Below are 24,663 nucleotides of genomic sequence, written 5' to 3'. Positions count from 1 at the left end.
TTTCATGATAACCATGACTGCCTTGTGGCCAAGTGTGAGGGCTAAAGATACAGTGTGGACTGCAAATGTGGACTTGTACAGACTGAAGCCTGGACCTGCTGAGGGATGTGCCTGGAGAAATGACCATCCCTTCATCCAGTTTTATGGTTAGTTCTTGGTATTGGGCTGAGATTGTCTCTAGATCTGTGCTCAAATTCATTTTTTTCTGACCATATGGGAGAGCAATGAAACTAATTCTCTAGCTCCTATTCTGTCTCTTATTCTCTCCCTCCATGCAATTCTGGTAATTTTTAATCCACCTATTATTGTGTGCAATTGTGTATAACCCGAAGCAATTACTGTATTGTTATCACGTTTAGGAGCAGTTTTCATGAGGAACTGTACAAATATTCTATGATATGTATCTCTTCACAAGAAAGACAACCTTAAACACACATACAAGACTGAGCCCAAAGTGGAGAAGGCAGCTTTTTGTTGCCTAACCTGAGCATTAGGCCAGACCTTTGCTCAGGGGGCAGTGGAGCTTCTGGAAGGTCACTGTTGGGTTTTCTTTGGCCCTATAATCTCCACTCACACCAGTCCCTCTTCCAAATAAACCTACCACCCACTGTATGCTTTCAGCTTCAAGCCAACTTCTCTACCTGGTCCCCAACCACCCTCCATACCCCCCCACTCAAACTGTCATTCATAACATCCTTGTGCAGAGAGAAGGCGATGGTGCCACCAGCAAGGACCCTTTCCCAGGAGGGTTGAGTGGTAACTGTGGTATAAATTGGAGTCAAAATTTCTTTTCACTTTGTTGCTGAAAGGTATTTACTTGATTTTGAGAATAAGGATGAATAATTTTAGGGTAATATTAAGAAACAAAACAAACACAGAAAAGAAACCTTTAATGTGAGTATGTATTAAATGAGGGAAATTGTATTGCATAGGATTCCTTTGGTATTTAGATGTTATTGTCAATATTAATCTAGATACTAATCCAGAGATCATGAGAAGTCTTTTTTTCAAATGCTATTTGTATTTACATAGAATAGAAGTTGAAAGAAAATATTGGCTCATTAAGTGGAAATATTTTGTAACAGAAAATGAATGTATGAAAAAGTACATTCATATAAAATAGGAAATGCATGGAAAATATTCATTCATGTAAAAGTTCCATTTATGTAAAAATTGACGTCTCTATGTCAAGTGAACTGTCTCAATAGCGAGTGAAAAAGAATTGCTTCAAGATTGCTTTTGTCTGTAGCACTCTCTTAAAAAAAAATTAATCCAACTCTCTTTTGTTAAATGTCTACTATTACCTTGTCTCTTAAATGTTTATTCAGCTGTCTTAGAACAATGCAGGCTGTGGTTGGGATGTTACATTCAGAGACAAAGTTCCGCATTCAGAGAGGACTTTATTCTTTGCCTCCTCTTTAAATTCTAATGTTTTGAGCCATGTTGCTTAAATTAGTTTACCAGTAAAATGTAAAGGAAGAAAGAATGGGTAAACAAAGAGTTCCCCAAGGTGTAATTAATGGTGAACACCGCCTCAAGAAAATATAAGCACAACTTTCAGTGAGATCCTTCAAACATGAGCCATCCCGCTCTCAGAGAGTTTTGATTTCCATATTGTGGAGCACTCCAGAACCTTTCAAGGAAGTTCCACACATTTCTCTTCACTTCTCCGACTTCTTTTGTCTAGCATGGGCTGGTACATTTCAGCCACTACACAGTAAGCAGTGTGAGGTGCCAGAACTCCAATTTCAACAACTCTGTGAGCTCCTTCATATACCTTTTGTTCCTGTACATAAAGGGAAAAGTAAGATGACAAATGGCTTTCAGTTAGTCACTGATTTGCTCTATTATTAAGAAGTTGTCCACGGTCTCGGTAGTGGTTGGATTATAGGGTTTCTTCCCAGACACATCCTCTTTCTCCAGAGTCCTAGTTCAGAGCCTGATAAAGGGACAGGTCATGGCTGTGTACATGCGACATAAGGGCTGTTGACTGGTTGACTCAATGGCCAGAATCCCTTTTCCAAGAATTTATGCTATGCAGTGAGGAAAATGGAGGAGATTTGGAGACCACTGTAGACATGCAACATGTGGCCAGAGATACGGATCGGGATCCTTTAAGACTCTCTTCTCTATCCGTCCTTCCCTGTCCCTTCAAAGCCCGGCAGCACTTTATTTCCTGTTTCTTCCTGTCCCTAGGATCACTTGTTTATTGGGAGTTTTATTAAGCTCCTCCCTTCCCTCTCCCTTTTTCTATTTGAACCAGTTTGAGTGAGTTTCTGTTCCTTACAACAATAGGAACCTTGTCTTAGATGGACACCAAAAAGGAACATTCAATTAACTATCAAACAAGATAAAGGCACATATGGTAGATTAAAATACTATAACAAAATTGGCCTAAATATATAATGCTGTGATCCAAAAGCTACTTAAAAAGAGTGTATAAAATCCATAAAAATTAGTATTTGTGGTCATCAAATGGAATTAAATATTGTTAACACCAATCTTTAGATATGCACCAATCTTTAGATAGTCACTTTAATTTCTTCAGATTAACTAGGCAGGATGAAGTGGAGACCAGCTGAGCAAAGGCACAAACACACACACACACACACACACACACACACACAAACATCTGATGGTGATGCCAGTCACAAATTGCTTATCAATGAGGGTGGAAGTGAGAAGGAATTGAAAAAAAAAAGGTAAAGAAAAGTAAAAGGAATTGAGTGGCAAAAGAATGGACATACTTTAGAGCTAAAATGTTACTTAAATGAATAAAAGAAAAATACCAAACTTACCTATTCACCTGAACTTACCTTTCCTATTGAATTGTTAATTATAAAGACTCGATATACTAGCTCATAGTAATTTTCTATTGATACATTTTTTCCTTTTTGGTCTCTATATGGTAAACCTGGAGCATGAAGAATCACCAACAAAGATCCATTAACTTGAGTTATATTCATGACTGGAGGATCAATTTTCGCTGGAGAAAGAATGGGAAAATTTGACAAATCATTAAAATAACGTAATATTTCACATGGACACATTATACATAATAACAAGTCACTACTAAGTTCAGAGATCTGGTAAAAATCATTATGAAGAGATACTCTGACACCTAAAATATGCATGTCTGAGAATTCTCTTTAAAGATAATTTTTTATTTGCAAAGACTGGTACCTCCTGATTCAGCTTTGAGAGGACATTTATCAATCATTTCCCCAACTCATAGTGATTGTTTTGTAAAATGAGGTGTAAAAAGTTATTTGGGTGGAGATTTCAAATATTTTGTAGGTTCTTAAAGATGTGAAATTTCAAAGCAGCGTTAAAACCATTTGAAGACTTGTTGTTATAAAATTAATTCAACAGGGTTATGTTACGTACTATGGAAGAGCATGGGAAGGATCCAGAGAGAGAATTTTCGGTCCTTGCATTTTGATATGATTAACCAGATCATTATGAACTAGGAAAGAAAATTGGATAAATTAATACTTTAATTTTCTTCAGATTAACTAACGGCAATTCTAGGAAGAATTAATTCTATGATGGATTTGTTGTTGTCTTCCTTTTTGGTATTCGTTACATATTTTCAGTTTGTAAATTCATATCTTTTATAATTCTTGAAAATCAACCATTCTTGATAGATAAGAATGATGATAGGTAGACAGCTAGACAGCTAGACAGACAAGTGCATAAAGAGCTGTATATGCTTTTCTTCTGGAATTTGAGTTCAACACCTGTTAGAATTTCTTACTTGATTCTCTATATATCTTAACTTTGGTTTTTCCATCTGTTTTCCTCAGCAGAGTATTCTGAATGGCTCTTTCAGACCTGTCTTCCAATCCACCAATTTACTATTCAGCCATGTCTGAACTGGTCTTTAAGTCTCCAAATTAATTTTTTTTCATTTCAATGATTTTTTTTTTTCATTTTGATGAGCTCTGGGTCTTTTTCAATCTATCTGGTCCTAAAAAAATAATATTTTGCCTTTGATTATGCTTTTATTTTCTCTGTTATATCTTTAAACTTATTTTGCTATATACTTCCACTATTATAAGTACTTGAAGTGCTAGTAAGGTAGATGACTATTTCTTCCAAACTTGCTTATATTGATCTACTCCCTTGTGTTTTTGTTGTTGAGCACATGTTTAAAGTTGATACTTTCTTTTTTTGCTGCTTTGGTTTGGATTTTTTGATCTAATTTAACTTAATTTTTTTTTTTTTAATCGGGGGACAGTGCGAAATTCCCCACGAACAGAAATTGCGCAGCTGAGTTCCCCTGCTTGAGGAAATTGCAGGTGTCAGAAAGACCTGAGTGCTTTGGATGACCTCTGCCTTGAGAGAACCATGTGATCATGGTATCTCCTCTGCCATGTAAGTATGAATTTTTAAATTAAAAAAATTAATGTCTATTTATTTATTTTGAGAGAGAGAGAGAGAGAGAGCACAGCAGGGGAGGGGCAGAGAGAGAGACACACACACACAGAATCCGAAGCAGGCTCCAGGCTCTGAGCTGTCAGCACAGAGCCCGATGTGGGGCTCAAACCCACAAACCATGAGATCATGACCTGAGCCAAAGTCGGACACTCAACCAACTAAGCCACCCAGACATTCCTGAATTTTTAAATTTTAAATAAACTTTCATTAGCCTATAAGATAGATACTGACAAATAAGTAAACCATATGGCTCAACAAATCTTTACAAATAAACACTCCTGAATAGCCATCATCCAGATTAAGAAACATTACTAGCACCCTAGAAACCTCCTTCATGTTTTCTCCAATTACTTAACCCCAGAAGACAACTACAATTGTACTGATTTCTATGACCGCATATATCAGTTTTTGAAATCATGCAATATACACTTTTTTGTGACTGGTTTCTTTCTCTCTCTCTATATATATATCTAGATCTAGGTCTATAAAGAGATATAGATATAGATAGATATAGGTATATAGATATATAGATATAGTAATAGGTATGGATATAGATATAGGTAGATACAGACACAGATACTTAAATTATGGGCTGAATTGTGTCCCCTGCAAATTCATAGGATGAAGTCCTAAGCCCCCTGTACCTCGGAATATGACCCTGTTTGGAGACAGGGACTTGGAAGCGGTTAATTAAAGTAAAATGAAGCCATATTGACTTCATGGGTGGTACTGGTGGGCTTTACTCCAATATGACTGGTGTCCTTACAGGAAGACACGGACATGCGTGAGCACAGAGGGATGACCATGTGAGGACACAGAGAGAAAGCCAAGCCAAGGAAGAGAGGCCTTAGAAGAAACCAAACCTGCTGATACTTTGGTCTTGGACTTCTGGCTGAAGAACTGTGGGAAAACAAATTTTTGTTGTGTCAGCCAGGGAATCTATGGTATTCCGTGACAGCCCTACCAAACTAACGTATATATTATGTAGTATATATATACTAATCAATATTGTTGCATGTATCAAGAGTTCATTCTTTTGATTGCTATGTAGTATTTTTTTTTTAATGTTGATTCATTTCTGAGTGACAGAGCATGAGCAGAGGAGGGGCAGAGAGAGAGGAAGACAGAGGATCCGAAGCAGGCTCTGTGCTGACAGCAGCAAGCCTGGTGTGGGGCTCAAACTCACGAACTGCGAGATCATGACCTGAGCTGAAGTCGGACAGTCAACTGACTGAGCCACCCAGGGGCCCCTATGTAGTATTTAATTATACGTATATCACAATTTATCTATTGACAGGCTTAGGTTGTTTTATGTAGGTTTAGCTTTTATAGATATTTGCATGCTTCAGGAGACCCACCAATTTATATTCCCTTTAGTGGCATATGAAAGTTCCCATTGTTCACATTCTAACATTTGGCATTATTATTTTTAAAAAAATTAATTTGGGCTATTCTGGGAAGTGTGTTTCGTTGTGTTCATTGTGTTTTTAAGTTGCATTTCCCTGACGACTAATGGAGTTTCACGTGTTTATTGGCCATTTGGATGTCCTCTTCTGCGAACAGTGGTTCCAGTCTTTTGCCCATTTTTTTAAATTGGTTTCCTCGTCTTCTTCTAATTAATTCGTAAGAGTTCTTTGTACATTCTGAGCACAGTTCATTGTCAAATATAGCACTGTGAATATCTTCTCTCTGGGATTTGTGTTTTCATTATTTTAATGGTACGTTTTGATAAACAGAAGTTCTTAATTTTCGTGTAGTTGCATTTATCAGTTATTTCCTTCATCAGTAGCACTTTTTGGGGATCTGGCTGTGCCAAAGCCATGAAAATATTCTCCCATGTTGTCTCACAGAATAGGAGGCAGCAAATATTCTCTGTAAAGGGCCAGATAATAAATACCTCAGGCTTTCAGGCTGCATGTGTCTGTGGTAACTGCTCAACTTCGCCATGGCTTGCAGTGCAAAAACAGTCACAGGCAAAATGTAAATGAATGGGTGTGACTGTGTTACAAGAAAACTTTATTTACACAATTAGAAGCAGGCAATTTGGCTCACAAGCTGTAGTTGCTAAGTTTTATTGTTTTTGTCCAGCCAGATTCGGTTTTGTAAATGGATGACATAGGGGGACAAGACTTATTATTTTTCCAACGGATCTAATCTCGTTTAGACCATAGTGATGCCACTGAACTAAACCATGAACATAAATCAAATGATCGTATATGTGGGTTGTGTTGCTTCTCAACACTGTATTTGGTTTTGTGTCTGCAGGGTATCCCTGTGGCACCATCAACCTGGTACAATCTCAGGATGGTGTTTTCTGAAACTCAAAAGTTCGATATATTTGAATCTCAAGCCTTTATGAATTTAGGAAACACCTGACTGCTGACAGAGTGGAGACAAAAACACACACCCTCCTTTGTTTCCTCTCTTTCTCAGAAGGGCTCTCCCTAGTCTGTTCTTTTATTTATAGGAGCTCTTCGAGGGTCTAAGATTTTATGAGGGTACTAGTTGTAACTCCCCACCTTGTGTAGACCTACAGCCTTGTCTCCTGCCCCAGGGGTGGGGGCTGTTACCACTCAGGGTCTAGTTCCCAAGTCTGGGAAAATGCCCTCAAGGACAGCAAGGCTTCCCTTTGTTTCCCCTCTGGTTTCCCCTCTGGTTCCAGTTACTTTGCTTTGGAGGCCCAGGAGATTTTCTTTATTTTCTTTTATGTTCTTCTGTAGAGTTAAAAAAAAGGTTATGTTTTATCCAGACTTTCTAAGCATTTTAGAAGAGGACAGTTTCTACCATCACAAACCCCCACCCCATCCCATTTACTCTGAAACCAAAAGTTGTTGATTCACTTTTCAATTGTCGGAAATTTTGCCTAATTGTTTTGAAGGTGAAGGATTTCCCCCTTTTTTACACTTTAATTTTGTGAAGTGGTTGATATTTAATCCTGTGTGTGATTTTTTTTTTTACACTTTAATTTTGTGAAGTGGTTGATATTTAATCCTGTGTGTGATTTCCTTGCTCCAAATTTGAGTGATCAAGTTACCTTAGACCCCTTGTCTGTCTCTTGCAAGGTGAGAAGAGTTACTGCTTTTTGTAGGCTAGTTTAATGTATGTTTAATGTTCTCCTGGATAAAAAACATATTTCTAACATTCTTGTCACATATCTAACACCAAGAAAACAAAAACCAAAAAAAAAAAAAAAATCCAGTCCTCTTTTTAAAATGTGACTCAGAGTTTAGACTTACTTCAATTGGTAGACATTAGTTAAAGATGAATAATGGCAAGGTTAAATACTACTGTGTATTTTCTTTCTCACTAATGTATTTATACATAAACTGATAATCCTTGCCCCTTCTGGCCCAAGCTGTTATTATTGAAGAATTTTCTTTTAATTATATGCATGCAGAACCTGTCCTTTGAATGTATGCGTTCATTATCTTAAATTTTTATTGTTTAATGTGATATTTAACCTTAAATACAGGTGAAGTATATATTTCCAGTGTTGGCCTAGAATTCCAGGGAGCCCGGCTGCAGCTATCACAGGAGCTCCTACTGTGTGGTCCATGATGCTGAGCTTTGTAACTGAGTGACCATTCTTGACCCATGCACTGAATTGTGATTTTGTTACAATGGACAATTTAAGATTACTTCATCTCCCAAGACCAATTCATTCGACTGCTCTCTCCTTGAAGCATTAGCCTCCCGGAGCATTCACAAATATAATGGACTCACTGGTTTCCTCCTACTTTGTACTCAGGCATCCTTTAAATACCTGGACTTATTCAACTCTCCTCAATACTTTCTGCCTAGACAATCCTATCAATGCCTATTGTACTACATGCAAATGACTCACAAGTTTGTGTCTAATAGAGTCCTGGATCTGTATAGCTATTTCCCTTAGATATCTGAAAAGCATGTTAAACTCAACATATTCGAAATTGACTTACGGTCTCCATTATTCTGCATCCCATCAAACTGGTCTTTTCCCATCGAGTGGCATCCAAAAATATCTCAGTGATTCATCCGGTTATGCAAGCCAGAAGCTTGGAAGTCATCTTTGACATTTACCTTCTTCCTTACTTCTTTATGCAACCCATCTCCAGGCTCTGCCAATTTTTCCTACCAAATGTCCCTTCAATGATAAATTTTCTATAGTCCTTTCCATTATTCTAATTTAAGCCAAATCCTGTCTCTTACAGGCCAGTACAGGAACTCACTAACTCACTTCCCTGTATCCAGTCTCTTTGTTTTCTGATCTGTACTTCCCAAATACACCAAATTGATCTTTCCAATACACAAATCTGATCACATCATCCCCTGATTAAAATCACTTTATATCTTTCTGGAGGATGCTATAACTTCTTAATGAGAAAATTCTCATTCCTGGTCTATCTCTCCAGTCCCATCTTATTTCACAGCCCCTCTGCCTGCCCCTCATCACCATGCAGCTGTCTTTCAGTCTCTTGTACCTGTCAGGCTTCCTCCTGCTAGAGGGCCTTTGCCAATGCTATTCCCTTTGCCTGGACTTGTCCACCTTTTCTTATCTAGTTAACTTCTATTCATCTTTAGATACCAGCTCAAGTGTCATTTCCCCAGACATGCTTTTCCTGACATCCCTGATCATGTCCCTCCTTGACTAGGCTCTCATAGCACTGTGGGTCTGTTTTGTGCCACCTGTCATTGGTATCATTGTATGTTTATTTGTATTATTATTTTATTAAAGTCTGTCTTCCCTGTTGAACAGGAATCTCTATGAAGAAAGAAACTTGTTTGTGTCTTCTGTGCTTGCTATTTTCTCCCCAGGTCCTAGTACAATGTCCAGAACGTAGGAATTGCTATATAAATACTTGCTGAAGGCATAAAGTCATTCAGCCATTACTGAATGATTTTTAAGTCATTTCGTTAGAAAGTCAGATCTATTCCAAAACTCCACAACTATTTTCAATTCAAGAAAATATGGCTTAAATAAGACTAAAATCATATTGAGCCTAAAATGCTGCTTTAACTTAAGTTTGTTTGTTTTTTTTAATTTTTTTTTCAACGTTTATTTATTTTTGGGACAGAGAGAGACAGAGCATGAACGGGGGAGGGGCAGAGAGAGAGGGAGACACAGAATCGGAAACAGGCTCCAGGCTCTGAGCCATCAGCCCAGAGCCTGACGCGGGGCTCGAACTCACGGACCGCGAGATCGTGACCTGGCTGAAGTCGGACGCTTAACCGACTGTGCCACCCAGGCGCCCCTAAGTTTTTTTTTTTTTTAATGTTGCGTTGTCCCTAGATAGATACCAGGAGTCAGAACTCCTTAACCTAAAGCAACACCCTGTTGTTCAGAAATGGATCTCACATTAAGTCAGTGCATCCAGTTGATTCATTAGGCCTGTATCATAGACTCTAGGAACATGCTGTTCTATTATCCCTAACAACATGCTTTTCAAAACATTTTTTTCAGAAAGCCTCAGGACCTGTGGCAGGAGAGGCAAACAAAGCTGGAGGTAAGGAAACAGGCAAGTGAGCAGGGCTCTTGCTGTCTCTTCAACAAGAGTAGCTCCAGTTTTGACTATGTGATGCACTGCTTTCTTACTCTTCTTCTTAAGTGGTCTTGGAAGAAGGTTTTTGTTGTTTTTTAGAGGTTTGTTCCTTCCTGGGGCAGTCATACAGAAAGAACACAAAACCTCCTTAATGCAACACTATCTCAATTTAGATAGAATTGAGTCAAAACTTCAGCTCATCTCAGCCAACATCTTTGGCTAATCTTACCAACTAGCCTAACGGATCACACTCAAGAAAGCTTTGTTTGAGAAATAAATTTGAAGTTGACCCCATCTGTAGGTTTGAATATAGTAATTAAACTACTCTGCAAATTCCCCTCAGTGCTGTGTATCAGCCTAGTTGTGCAGTCTCCTTTCCTCCACCAGAGAATTGCTTAAGTGAATTGGGCTTCACTGTCAAGTTATTCCAAGAAATACTGTACTGGAGGCCATGGGTAGTTTACTCAATTGCCATTCTATTCTCTTACTGGTTGAAGATTTGCAAAACTAAAGATGTCTTTTTCTAAATTCAATTCCATCTAGCATTCTGGACATGATCTAATTAGTTTGGATTTAATTGGACATTACACTAGTTAGGTCATTAGGGTGAGATTTGGAAGCAATGATGCTACCAGTTTTATGATAAATCTTTCATCCTTTCCCAGAGGGTAATTGTGAATTGGAGAAAGGTAAGTATAGACTCTGGCCAGTAATGGGACCCTGGTTCTCAGTTGATGATAATTTCTGGGGACTCAGAATACCTCTTATAGTGCATTCTTATAGTGGTCAGGCAATGAAAGTAAATTTAATAAGATATACACCACAATTGACAGAATTCATTTCCATTCTGGTTCCCTGATCTGTGGCATGGAAGTTATGATGGGATGAAAGGCCAAGTGGAAGCCAATGGAATTTCTCTTTTGAACAAAATTTGTCCATCAAAAACACCTTGAAAAATGCCGGGGTAGTGAAATGTGTCACTTCCCCCACTTAAGTCATTTATTTGAATTGTACCCTCCTCTCCCCAAACCATGGATCGTAAATAATTAAAGGGATAATTGTACATGTACTCAGGTGACGACCACGGTGTAATTGCTATTCAGTTACAGTGTCTCTGTTCTGGAGCCAATCAATAGAGCTATTGTTTGGGGAACTTTTTCCTCCTTTTGTCCAATAATTAGAAAGCATCAGAACAATTTCTTTTCACTTGGCTTTCATTGTCATCTGGATCTTTATCACATACAGTCTACAGAGTCTTTGATATTTTTACCACGGGATATCATGACACTGATTGGACTTGGTATGCCTAGAGTTCTAGGCACTATAGATGCTTGAGTAAGAAACATTTTGTAGAAACATGTTGGAGTAAGAAACACGTTGGAGCTATATTTCCTCTGGGGTTTGTTGAGACATTTCCTCTCAAGTGAAAGACAAGCTATTTCACTTTGCATCCCCTACTGCTAAGAAAGGTTCACTGGGTTTGCTGGGCCTGTATGCATTTTGTAGCAAACACATACCGTATTTAGATGTGCAACCCATTTGCAAAGTAACCCATAAGATTTTCAGCTTTGAGAAGGACCCAGACTAAATGACAGACTTCTCAACTACTTCATGTTGCAAACAAGCTACTCTACCACTTGTCTTTTATGATCCAGAAAATCCAACAATCTTCAAAGTATCTGTGACAGATCAGGATGCTATTTAGAGACTGTGGCAATTCTAAGTCCCTGGATGTTTTGGAACAAAGTCATACCCACTTTAGGAAACAACTATGTTTCTTTTGAAAAAAGCTCCAGATTTCCTTGTTCCTGAACCCTGATAGAAAATGAATGCTTGAATCAAGGGATATCAAGGAGCCATGTGGTCTGAGTTTCCTATCACAAACTGGATGTCCTCTGATACAGAAACTCATAAAATGCACAAAAACATGCCAACAGTAAGTGGAAACAGATTATAGGAGTCTAGCCTCTAGCAGGTCTTAACATCAAATTAATTCACAAAAGTAGGTGGTTTATCCTCTCAGCACAACTACACATACTGTCTTATCACTTCTTCCTCCTTTATAGTTATGGCATCTTGAGGAGTCCCCTATGACTAGTTAAGAAGAAAAAAAAGAAGCCTGTTTCCCAGAAGGTTCTGCATGACATGATGGCACTGGCCAGAAGTGGACTGCTACAACATTATATACACTCAGTTGGTGGCAGGAGGTCTGGGTAAGAGGTATGTGGAGGGACCCTGAAGCAAATATTTCTGTGTCCATGTGAATGCAAAGCAAAATACACCTACCAAAAGGAAGCTTTCAAAAATCTAGGTGGATATGAAATTGCAAGGGACCCAGAATAGCCAAAACAATCTTGAAAAAAGAAGAACAAAGTAGGAGGGCTCAAACTTTTCAATTGCAAAGTTTGTTCCCAAGCAACAGTAATTAAGGCAGTGTGGTATTGGCACAAGGATAGATGTATAGATCATTGGAATCAAAGTGAGAACTTAAAAATAAACCCACAGGTCTATGATTAACTTTTTTTCACCAAGAGCACCAAGATCATTTGGAGGGAATAGAATAGTCTTTTCAACAAATAACACTAGAACAACTGGATAGCCATTTATAAAAGAAGGAAGGTGGACCTTTACCTCACACCATATATAAAAATGAACTCGATGGAAAAAGATCAAAATGTAAGAGCTAAATCTATAAAACTCCTTTAAAAACTTCAGATATACCTCCACAGCCTTAGATTTGGCAAGAGATTCGTAGATATTGCACCAGAAGCACAAGCAACAGGGAAAAAATAGATTGACCTCATAAAAATTAAAAAAAAATTTGTGTTTCAAATCACTCCACCAAGAAAGTGGAAAGACAAACCATAGAATGGGAGAAAATATTTGAAAATCGTATATCTGACTAAGGACTGGTATCCATAATATATTAAGAGCTCTTACAACTCAATAATAAAAAGACAATCTAATTTAATAATGAGCAAAGGAGCTAAATAGCTAATTCTCCAAGAGACGTTTGCAAACAGCCAATATGCACATGAAGAGATACTCAACACCATTAATCATCAGGGCAATGCAAATCAAAACCACACGAGATACCACTTCACTTCATACCCACTAAGACAGCTATAATCAAAAGGTTAGGTAAGTGCTGCTAAGGACGTGAAGAAATCATAACCCTCATACACCGCTGATGGGAATGTAAAATGGTGCAGCTGCTTTGGAAAACAGTCTGGCAGTTCCTCAAAGGATTAAACCTAAAGTCACTATGAGGTCTAGGGATTCTACTCTTACGTATACACCTACAAGAAATAAAATCATTTGTTTACACACAAACTTGATACGAGTGTTCATAGAAACACTATCATAGCCAAAATGGAAAAACAATTCAGATGTCTATCAGCTGAGCAAACTGTGGCATATTCATATACTAGAACATTATTCAGCCACAAAAAGAAGTGAAGTGCTGATACACGCTACAACATGAATGAACCTTAAAAACATTATGCTAGGTGAAAGTGGCCTGCCATGAAAGACCACATATTATATGATTCCACTCACGTGAATTGTCCAGAACTGAGAACTCTATAGATATAGAAAGTAGATTAGTCATTGCCTTGGGCTAAGGGACTGGAGAAATGAGAGAATAGGATGGTGATAGCCGAAGAGTGGGGCATTTCTTTCTGAGGTGATGAAAATGTTCTAAAATGGACTATAGGTGATGGTTGTAATGTCTGTGAATATACTAAAAACCGCTGAATTGTACACATGATATAGGGAAGGTAAGGGGTGCCAATTATATCTCAATAAAGTTGTTTTAAAAACTCCAGGTGGAGGCAGTGAAAACTTATTTCCCCAGTGTCTCATACTTGCTCCATAGGCTCGTGAGCAAAATGGTTGTGTGAAAGGAACGGAGACTTTATATAGATTTAACAACATGGACTTCCCTTTTCAAAGCTGGATTGACACCACTGAATAGAAGAGGACCAGTGCTGAACCCCTAGTATAGTTCACTTTATATAGTAGATATATATATATATTTTATCCCTTCCAACAGGGAGGGGAAAAGAGACAGGGGAATAGACACTTTTCTGATTATAGATTTGTCTTCTCTGCGTCAACGCTTTTATCAGCAGCCCCCCTGACCACCCACCATGAATGTAATGGATGCCTTATTCATGAGCATAGTACCTGATGAGACGTTGTTTATGACAGAAGAACTAAGTCAATGTGGAAGAAGTGAAGTCACTCTCATACCCACAGGAGTATTTGACCTTCTGATATATCCCATCACTTAGAAACCCCTGGTTTTATGGGAAGGTAAAGTGGCTAATTGAAAACTCAGTTTGAGAGCACCTTGTGAAGTTGAACATGAACTGGTATATGCTCTAATCTTGTGACCAATATATGGTGCTATTTCTTCCGTAGACAGCACTCACCAGTCTAGGATATAAGAAGTGGAAATGGGAGGGGCAATTCTTGCTGTTAAACATGATGAGCAACTCATGAAATGGCTTGTTTCCAATACACATGATTAGAACAACAATGGTTTCAAAAAATTGGAAATTGAGACCGCCTCCTGGCTGTTTGGAGCTCTTTATGCCATTTAAGCAACACGGAGAAAATGAGATCCTGTGTCGTCTAGGGCAATTGGTTCTGACTCTCCAGGGGAAGCAGAGTTGCTATATACACAACAGGGTCAGGTAGAAGTCTGCTTAGTGTCCCCTGGGATGCCTCTTAGAACTCCTACTTTCAGTGATAAAAATTAATGTAAAATTATGTTCAACTAATATGGTAAAGATTAAAAAGACTTAAACTCCTCAAGAGTGAAGAGCTGAGGTGCTACCTGGAAAGAAAGCAAATGTTGAGTTAATAATGAGAAAAGTTATAAATATTAACTACAGCTACATGACTAGTCGCAGTTTTAAGGACTGTTGTAGATATCCATATTTTCTTTCTTGTTTTGTTATGCATGTTTTTGTACATGTAAATTAAGCACTTTCCTTTTACTCTTTCCCTTTTGTTCACTATTTTATATAAGGTCGGTTGGTCATGGTTTCTTATAACTTATATTTTAGGTTATATTATTCTAGGACTATGACTGAGAAAAAGAGTATATGTCATTGAGGAGTGGATACAAGAACAAGCTTTTGGTCTTCCCTTTGGGGAGATGACTAAAAGTCTTAATTTCCTCAACAGAGAATCCTTCTGAAGAGTATTTTCAAGAACTTATTCCCCATGCTCAGAAAAGGACTAGACTTCTTTCTTAGTGCCTAAAACTACTTTTTTGTCCTAGCAGGTCATAATTGGGTAGCAGGCTAGACTGTGAGCTCTGCAGTCAGATGCCATAGAATGTGAATCCTGACTTGGGTTGTACAGGCCATGAGACCTGGCCACCTACTGGAGCCTCTGTGCCTTGGTTTTGTGGGCTATAAAATAAAGATAGTAAAAGCCATCTTTGGGGGTTGTTCTGAGAATTAGATCAAATGAGATGATGGTGTAGACCTCAGTAAAAGCCATCTTTGGGGGTTGTTCTGAGAATTAGATCAAATGAGATGATGGTGTAGACCTCAGCAAAGCACAGGGCCTGCTCTATGGGGCTCCTTGGGGTCAGGAAGAGCAAATGTAAAGGAACTCCATGGAACTCACTTTCCCACCAGGGAGTGAAGCGCTGTGTCATGGTCCAGCCTGAGCGGATCCCAGCGGAGATGGTCCTCACCCTTCCGTAGTAAGGTTCCTGTATATCTGATGTTTCATTGGTAAGGTCACAAAAGGATTCGAGAATACCCCAACAGTCCTCTTTATTTTTCCATTGTCTCTGTCCATACCTATAGAAGGAAAAGACAAAAATCTGAGGGTTTTTTTTTCTTCCCATTGAAGGAGTCATCCATTTTTTTCAGTGTATGAATATTTTAAATGGGTTGAGATTTGTCCTCCAACATCAGCACCCCCGTGAAAGCTTATGGCTACTCTCATCAAGTATCTTTTACAAATATTTTATTCTTATTAATTCAAGTGTTATCTTGCTGAAAGAAAAACTCCACACAGACACCTTCTGTATCCATAGCAAAGGGGTTTCAGGGTTTTTAATACTTAGTGAAGTTATTCTTCTAGTATATGAACCAACTTCCACTTTTGAGTACTAGCTTCCCACATCCTTAATGCTTCTGAGGTTTCAACCCTGTGGTTTTCTTCACTTCTCATCAGCCTGCTGTTGAGTAACGTGGCCGATTCTGAGAAGTCGCTACCACTTTTTATCTCAGGTGTTGCTTACCCAACACATCTGGTCATTATTTTTGTTGAAAATGGGGCAGGGGTTAATAGTGAGGAAATCCTGTAATTAGGAACTAGGTGTGAAGGAGGGGAGCCCATGATAGAAAGGTCTGAGTCAAAGAAACAGGTTGACTCAGCCCAGGACTATGGGACGATGTAACAGCAACAGTGAAGATTAAAGCTTCCCTTCCTTTTCTGTCACAAATCAGAAAAGACACAGGAAGACGATGGTGGAAACAGAGGGGAAATTAGAAGCTGGGGTGAAAGTCTTCCCAAAATGTTTGTGAAAAGACTTGAAATCTAGCTTTCTGGCCATATAATGGCCTCTATACTCTGTAAACTATATAATGGCAACAGTGGCATTTTATCAAAGGACACCATTAGAGCAAAACCAGTGACATAAATTGAATACAGTTTGATGTCTTTTAATTGTTATTTATTGTTGAGACATTGTCTTTGCTAGCTACATTTAGTTGTTGTGGTTGGCTTCTCTTCTAATGTGGTAGCTCATTTCTTGTCCTATCCCAAATGGGATGTATATTAACAGTAGACCCACATGGATGGAATAGTACCATGTGCTTTCACCAAGTGAAAGATCTCAAAAATATAAATCTGCATTGTGCTCTTGAAAATACGATATAGAGAGGAATGGATCCAGGCATTCTGAGTCTCATACAAGTTTGGGAGTATTCTTTAAGAAAAAAAAAACAAACATTACAAATATAAAATTCTCCCATGGGATCTTAAAGTTTAATCTTCATTAGTTTCATGGTAAAACAACTTCTAATCCAATTTTAACACTGGACCATAAACAGGCCCTATTTATACCACCTAAGGGGGAAGTATAAAAAAAATCCCTATATTCTATATGCGGGAGTATCTCCAACTATGCACAAATCTGTTTTTAGAATGGAACAGTTTTTATTGGAAAGATGCATAAATTTTACAGCTGCTACACAAAATATGTTGAGAAAAGCAGCAGTATTTACAGACTGAGAAACTTCTGGAAATAGTTCTTATGAGGTTAGCAAGAGGTTAATTAATGGGAAGATCTGACCTCAAGCCTACCCCCATGCTCTAGAGACACGGAATAAAAATTATGGAATAAAAAGTGTGATGTTGGTCCACAGCTACATCTGATGTTCTGAATTTCTAAGAAAAAACTCATGGGAGCAAAAGTGCAATATCTCCTGTCTCAGTATGTCTCATCCAGCATCTTAAACTGTGAAAGAGAAGGAGGAGGCTCGGAAAACCCCAAGAAGTGTATGAGTGGGAAAACCCGCCATTTGCAAATCAGGAGCTTGTGTGTCCAAGGCCTGGATCCAGGGAAGGAATTGATTGTATCTGATGTTTTTTTTGTTTTAATTTTTTTTAAACTTTATTTTTGAGAGAGAGAGAGAGAGAGAGAGACAGAGAGAGAGACAGCGTGTGAGCAGGGGAGGAGCAGAGAGAGAGGGAGACACAGAATCCGAAGTAGGCTCCAGGCTCCGAGCTGTCAGCACAGAGCCCGACATGGGGCTCAAACTCGCGAACTGTGAGATCATGACCTGAGCCAAAGCCAACCGACCTGAGCCACCCAGGCGCCCCTATTGTATCTGAGTTTTGATAACAATCCACCAGAAACATCCTGAAGAGCCCAGAGAGGAGCATGCAGCAGCACGCTCTGGTTTGTGTTCGTGCTTACAGGAGCCATTCGTTTCTGAAAACAATTTTCTAAATTTTCAAAAATGGCTTTTCAATTACAAAATATATTGTGTACACTCATGTCCATGTGTCCCACAGCTTGCTCACCAATTATCAATAGCATCAAGTTAGTTGAGTGCCTGCTATGGGCTAAACAATGTGCTTCCAACATTCACTAGATAAATATGTACTGAGAGGCCACTATGTGCCGGGCTCCGTCGTGAAGCCAAAGGCTCGGCCTGTAAGATCTCGGTGCTGGGTCTCCGAGGGATGAAGCATCTCCCCAACAGACTCACATCATCATGCATTTTGTGTCCCCAAGGAGACGCGGCACTCCTGTCCCCACCTCTGCTTCTCAACCTCTCTGAAACTGAGAAAAAGATCCTAACGCTCCACTGCATTCTCGAACATGAAATTCTAGTGACCATCTCCATCAGCTGGAGGAAACGCTAATTACTTACATTTTATACTGTACGAAATAGATACTGCTGTTGCTGGTACAAGCCCTCCCAGGCTGCCAGTGCAAAATGTTGTGGAAATTTCGAGACTGAAAATGTACTCGCTGAGGCATCAGGGATTCATGGGCTGACTGGGTTTCTGGAATAAAAAGAGAAGGAAAAACATTGAACACGGATGCAGGCACGATTGTTATTAGCACTACTTTTCAGTGTAATACCGGCATCAGGATCTCCTAAAATAGTTGCTGTAAGTGCAGATGGTGGAGGTGAAACCTAGAAGCCGACATTTTAGACCTTGAATGCGACGATTTTTATGCACACTAAAGTTTCAGAAACTTGTTTCTGACTACACAAACGTAAGGGATATCCTCCCACCCCATTCCCAAGCTCCAGAGGAAGTAAATGGCAGCGAAGAAAATATTGTCCTCAGGTCCTTCCATGATGGCAAAGGAATGTAATGACCAAGATGAAAAGCGCCACACCAAGGCCACTCACCCACCTTCCTTATTATTTTATTTTATTTTATTTTATTTTATTTTATTTTATTTATTTTTTAAATATCATTTATCGTCAAATTGGCTACCATACAATGTGGAAAGTGTGTTCTTGGTTTTTGGGGTAGATTCCCATGGTTCATCACTTACATACAACACCTAGTGCTCATCCCAACAAGTGCCCTCCTCAATGCCCATCACCCATTTTCCCCTCTCCCCCACACTCCCATCCACCCTCAGTTTATTCTCTGTATTTAAGAGTCTCTTATGGTTTGCCTCCCTCTCTCTCCATTTGTAACTATTTTTTCCCCTTCCCTTCTCCCATGGGAACCAAACCTTCTCCCTTCTGTTAAGTTTCTCAAGATCCACATATGAGTGAAAACATATGATACCTGTCTTTCTCTGACTGACTTATTTCATTTAGCATAATACTCTTCAGTCCCATCCATGCTGCTGCAAATGGCATGATTTCATTCTTTCTCATTGCCAAGTAGTATTCCATTGTATATATAAACCACATCTTCTTTATCCATTCATCAGTTGATGGATATTTGGGCTCTTTCCATAATTTGGCTATTGTTGAAAGTGCTGCTAGAAACATTGGGATACATGTGCCCCTACGAATCAGCACTCCTGCATCCTTGGGATAAATTCCCAGTAGTGCTATTGCTGGGTTGTAAGATAGTTCTATTTTCAATTTTTTGAGGAACCTCCACACTGTTTTCCAGAGCAGGTGCACCAGTTTGCATTCCCACCAGCAGTGCAAGGGGTTCCCGTTTCTCCACATCCTCTCCAGCATCTGTTGTTTCCAGAATTGTTAATTTTAGCCACTCTGATCCATGTGAGATAGTATCTCAGTGTGGTTTGATTTGTATTTCCCTGATGAGGAGGGACGTTGAACATCTTTTCATGTGTCTGTTGGTCATCTGGATGTCTTCTTTGGAAAAGTGTCTATTCATGTCTTCTGCCCATTTCTTCACTGGATTATTTGTTTTTCAGGTGTTGAGTTTGGTAAGTTCTTTATAGATTTTGGATACTAACCCTTTATCCGATACGTCATTTGCAAATACCTTTTCTCATTCTGTCAGTTGCCTTTTAGTTTTGCTGATTGTTTCCTTCACCGTGCAGAAACTTTTTATCTTGATGAGATCCCAATAGTTCATTTTTGCCTTTAATTCCCTTGACTTCTGAGATATGTCGAGCAAAAAATTACTGTGGCTGAGGTCAAAGAGGTTGTTGCCTGCTTTCTCCTCTAGGGTTTTGATAGTTTCCTGTTTCACATTTAGGTCTTTCATCCATTTTGAGTTTATTTTTGTGTATGGTGTAAGAAAGTGGCCCAGTTTCATTCTTCTGCATGTTGCTGTCCAGTTCTCCCAGCACCATTTGCTAAAAAGACTGTGTTTTTTTTTTCCCCCACTAGATACTCTTTCCTGCTTTGTCAAAGATTAATTGTCCATACATTTGTGGGTACAATTCTGGGTTCTCTATTCTATTCCATTGGTCTACGTGTCTGTTTTTGTGCCAATATCATACTGTCTTGATGATTACAGCTTTGTAGTAGAGGTTAAAGTCTGGGATTCTGATGCCTCCTGTTTTGGTTTTCTTCTTCAATTTTACTTTGGCTATTTGGGGTCTTTTGTGGTTCCATACAAATTTTAGGATTGTTTGTTCTAGGTTTGAGAAGAATGCCGGTGCAATTTTGATTGGGATTGCATTGAATATGTAGATTGCTTTGGGTAGTATTGACATTTTAACAATATTTATTCTCCCAATCCATGAGCATGGAATGTGTTTCCATTTCTTTGTGTCTTCTTCAATTTCCTTCACAAATTTTCTATAGTTTTCAGCATACAGATCTTTTACATCTTTGGTTAGGCTTATTCATAGGTATTTTATGATTCTTGGTGCAATTGTAAATGGGATCGATTTCTTGATTTCTCTTTCTGTTGCTTCATTATTGGTGTATAGAAATGCAACTGATTTCTGTACATGGATTTTGTACCCTGTGACTTTGCTGAATTCATGTATCAGTTCCAACAGCCTTTTGGTAGAGTCTTTCGGGTTTTCCATGTAGAGTATCATGCTGTCTGTGAAAAGTGAAAGTTTGACTTCTTCTTTGTCAATTTTGATGCCTTTTATTTCCTTTTGTTGCCTGATTGCTGATGCTAGAACTTCCAACACTATGTTAAACAACAGTGGTGAGACTGGACATCCCTGTCGTGTTCCTGATCTTAAGGGGAAAGCTCTCAGTTTTTCCCCATTGAGGATGATATTAGCTGTGGGCTTTTCATCTATGGCTTTTATGATGTTTAAGTATGTTCCTTCTATCCTGACTTTCTTGAGGGTTTTTTTTAAAGGAATCACCCACCTTCCTAGGAGCCATTATGTTACGGCTACACTGAGACAAAATCTGGCCTGGGACCATTTTTGACTCTAGGAACTCAGCCCAGAACTCGGTTTCTCCTTTCTCAGGTTCTTTCTCAGTCTCTGGGTCTTGCCTCATTGGCCTCTAACCTCTACCAGGTGACCTGGCTTTATTTCAGGTAGATGAGCCTTTGCCGCCCCAGTCCTAAATGACTGCACTTATCAGTTTGCATCTTGGCTCCAAGAACCCAAGCATAATTGCTGAGATGAACCTGTCCGTGCTATCAAGGGAGACTGCCCAAGACCCTGTTGTGTTCTGAAAAGAGTCTCGGCAATAATTGTGGCAGGAGAGGGGATAATTGTGTATTGGCGTGGCTTGTGCTTTCCTCCACAACTGATTGAATGAGTGACCCAATCTCACCTGCATTCAGTCCTATGGAAGCAAGGGATCTTGACAAAATTTTGTTCTAGAGTCTGCAGGAAACTAGAATATGTCACTAAAATATGCCTCTTTGACATAAAAAATATTGTGAGCTGAAGGCAATTAAGAAGCAGCAAACACAGGAAAACTCTCTCCCTTGTCTGCCTAAAGGCAAGATACAAATTCTCTTTTTACTGGAGACAGACTTATCAGCCCAGAACGGCACCATGGGAGTCTGCAAACAAACCTTCTTCCATTAATTTCCTCCCATATATTTCCCTTACCACAGTCTGCCGCCCTTGGAAGCCTACAACTGCTTTCCTGTGTCCTGTCATATCCCTGCAAAGGTATTGTTCTTCGTCGAAGATGCTAGATAAGCTGAAATGCTAGTGAGTTACTCTTTGCTTATGTTCCTCCCTCGTGATGGGCGCTGCACGCGTTAATAAACAATTTGTTTTTCTCTTGTTAATCTGTCTTTTCATTAAGGAGTCCCAGCTCAAAGCCTAAGATGGGCAGACTTGAAGTTTTGCCTCCCAACAAGTGCAAATTTTCTGATCAGGGATAGGAAGTCCAGCAGAAGGAGAGGACGTCGGGAAATATATCCTGCTCTTTTCCCTGGGTCCATCTTCCACCCCTCACCCCTCCAGGGTGGCCTCCTGACTCCTGCTTCCCCCTGCTTTGTGTGGTCCCGCCTGAGGATCCCTGCCCTGGCCCTTGCTCTCCCCGCATGCGTCATTTCTTTACCTCCTTCAAGTGTTTGCTCAAAAATCACTGAGATGTCAGAACATACTTCTGAGCCCTGAGCCCGTGATCTCAGCTCTGAACATTTAAGATTTGTTACAGTCTAATAAAGGAGGCTGTTTCCTTACGTATTTGTTTTTACCAATCAAATACTGTTATTTGGTTTGTTTGCTTTTCTTTTTCGGAACTCCTCCAGTGCATCAAATGCTGGTGTGTTCATGGTAAGAGTCTACGGCCAGCGTTGATTTTTCTCACGGGCATCACTACCGGATCAATCCTGTATAGCACATAAGCATTCCAGAAGTCTCAGGACACGATGCACACAATTTCCTAGAGGCTGTGCCTAGGGCTGATCTGCCACCCCGAGGAGTGTCGGCTCAATGCACTTTATGTCCTCCGTCTCTGGATTTCTTTTCTCACTTTTACACCACCACCTCCGCCACCACCAACAATAATAGCAAATCTCAGTGCCGGCACCGAGCGCTTGTGCCTGCATTAACTCACGTAACCTGCCTAGCTCTTCTCTGAGAGAGGTACTCTTGTGGTCTCCCTCTTCCAGACAAAATCGGTGAGGCTGATTTTGTACCCAAGCATCTGGCTGCAGGGCCTGCCTGTCACTCACCACAGAAACCAAAAGCAGAGCCTCCCTCAGCAGAGAGAAGCTAATGGTGGGGGAAGAAAAAAACACTGCACTGAGAGCCTGAGGATATTCTTTCTCCTCCTCTTTCCCTCCTCCTCCTTCTGGCTGGCATTCACTGATCACTGGACATGTATGAACATCAAACGTTTATCAGGCACCGTGCTGGAAGCTTTATGTTTCATTTCGTATTCACAACCACCTAATAAGGTAGGCATTTTTAATACATGTTACAGATGGGGAAGCTGAGGCTTAAAGACTTTGTGGATCTTGCCCAAAGTTACAGGCCTGGTAACATGTAGAGCCAGAATCATTTTGGTAGTGCTTGAATTCCTGCCATATTTGGCTAAACAAGCCCTTGCTATTGCCGCAGACCAAAGGTGCACTGTACTCAAATTCACACCTTTCTGAAAGGAGAGGGATTGAATTGTTTTTACGTTACCAGCCACTGAGTATAGTCTTAGAACAGTTGCTTGAACCATTTACACTGAGAGGTACCTGTTAACTGGGGGGGTTTAATGGCCTTGATCAGAGGCGTCTTGGGGTAAGATGTTCTCTACTCTTGAAAAGTCCTCTGTGAAAACCAACAGCAAATTCTTACACGTAGTTTATGGTCTCTATTCTGTGCCAGGCACTGTTCTAAGCACTCAGTATATATTAACTGATTTATTCCTCCCAGTGACTTACAACCCCCTTTCTACAGATGAGGAAGTTGAGGCACAAGGGGGCCAAGTCAATTGCCCCAGGTTTTCTAGATGGTAAACGACAGAGCTGGGATCCAGACTCGGGCAGTCTGGCTTAGGGGGCTGCTCGTAATCACCATGCCATAGTGTCCCTTGAAGGCAAAGGAAGCACTAAGGAGACAGAGAGGTGGGTGTCCCTATGTCCTGGGTGAAGTTTCTTGAATGCCTCCTCTTTGGTAGCTACTTATTAAGGCCGCATGGCGTTAGTCAGGCTGCAGACAGAAGTTGACCCCCGTCTGTTCTGATCATTTCACGACAGAAGAAAGCTGACATTTTTACAAAGCCCAGAGAAGCACCAGTGCCGTTTCTAACAGTCCCTTGAGCAGACTCAGAAGACAAAGCCGTGAACAATTAAAAAGAAATGAAGCACTTACCCACTACACCAGTCAGGAGGAAACTGATGAGGAAGGCTAGAAAGCAATGCTTAGGCGTCATGGTTGCAATGTGACCGGTCAGACAACCAGTGCTGCCCTCAATGAGAGCACAGCTCTGGACAGAAGAGGAAACTGTAGAATCCTCATGCCGGACATCCCCTCGTGGGTTTAAGCGGTTCCTTGAAGGAACTACAATTTCATTTTTTAAATACATTATATTATGTATTATTTTAGGGTTCTTATAAAAGAATAAAAAACCACCAAAAGATATGCATGCTAAGTCACTTCAGTGTGGCAGCTTGTTTTCGTTGGGACTGGGACTTAGTTAGCTTTGAAAAGCCAGAACACTGAGGATTGGCAGAATGGAGGGCAGGGTGGGGCAGAAATTGTGCAAGGCACTCAAAGGTGAGGGAATAAAACAAGTCGTGAGCCTTCAGGGAATCTAGCCTCGGGAGGCAGAGAAGCTGCCTGCCAGTCACCAGGACTTGGCTGGCAGAGTGATTCCCGAGAATTGAACGT

General features: G+C 39.8%; 1 protein-coding gene and 1 pseudogene across 1 annotated transcript; both read right to left on the bottom strand.

Moving 5' to 3' along the window:
• Positions 1–1,370: 1,370 nt before the first annotated feature.
• On the bottom strand, positions 1,371–24,447 carry IL22RA2 (interleukin 22 receptor subunit alpha 2). Its single transcript, XM_027056786.2, has 5 exons — positions 24,145–24,447; positions 18,374–18,509; positions 15,606–15,784; positions 2,817–2,986; positions 1,371–1,786 (listed from the first exon to the last, which is right to left on the bottom strand). The coding sequence occupies exons 1-5, from the start codon at positions 24,356–24,358 to the stop codon at positions 1,637–1,639; spliced, it is 849 nt and encodes a 282-aa protein (XP_026912587.1). The 5' UTR covers positions 24,359–24,447; the 3' UTR covers positions 1,371–1,636.
• Positions 4,232–4,385, bottom strand: LOC113598967 (uncharacterized; annotated as a pseudogene).
• Positions 24,448–24,663: the final 216 nt, after the last annotated feature.

Source organism: Acinonyx jubatus, chromosome B2 (assembly GCF_027475565.1).
Source record: "Acinonyx jubatus isolate Ajub_Pintada_27869175 chromosome B2, VMU_Ajub_asm_v1.0, whole genome shotgun sequence".
NCBI classification, from domain to species: Eukaryota; Metazoa; Chordata; class Mammalia; order Carnivora; family Felidae; genus Acinonyx; species Acinonyx jubatus.
This window is presented reverse-complemented; position numbering and strand designations above follow the sequence as displayed.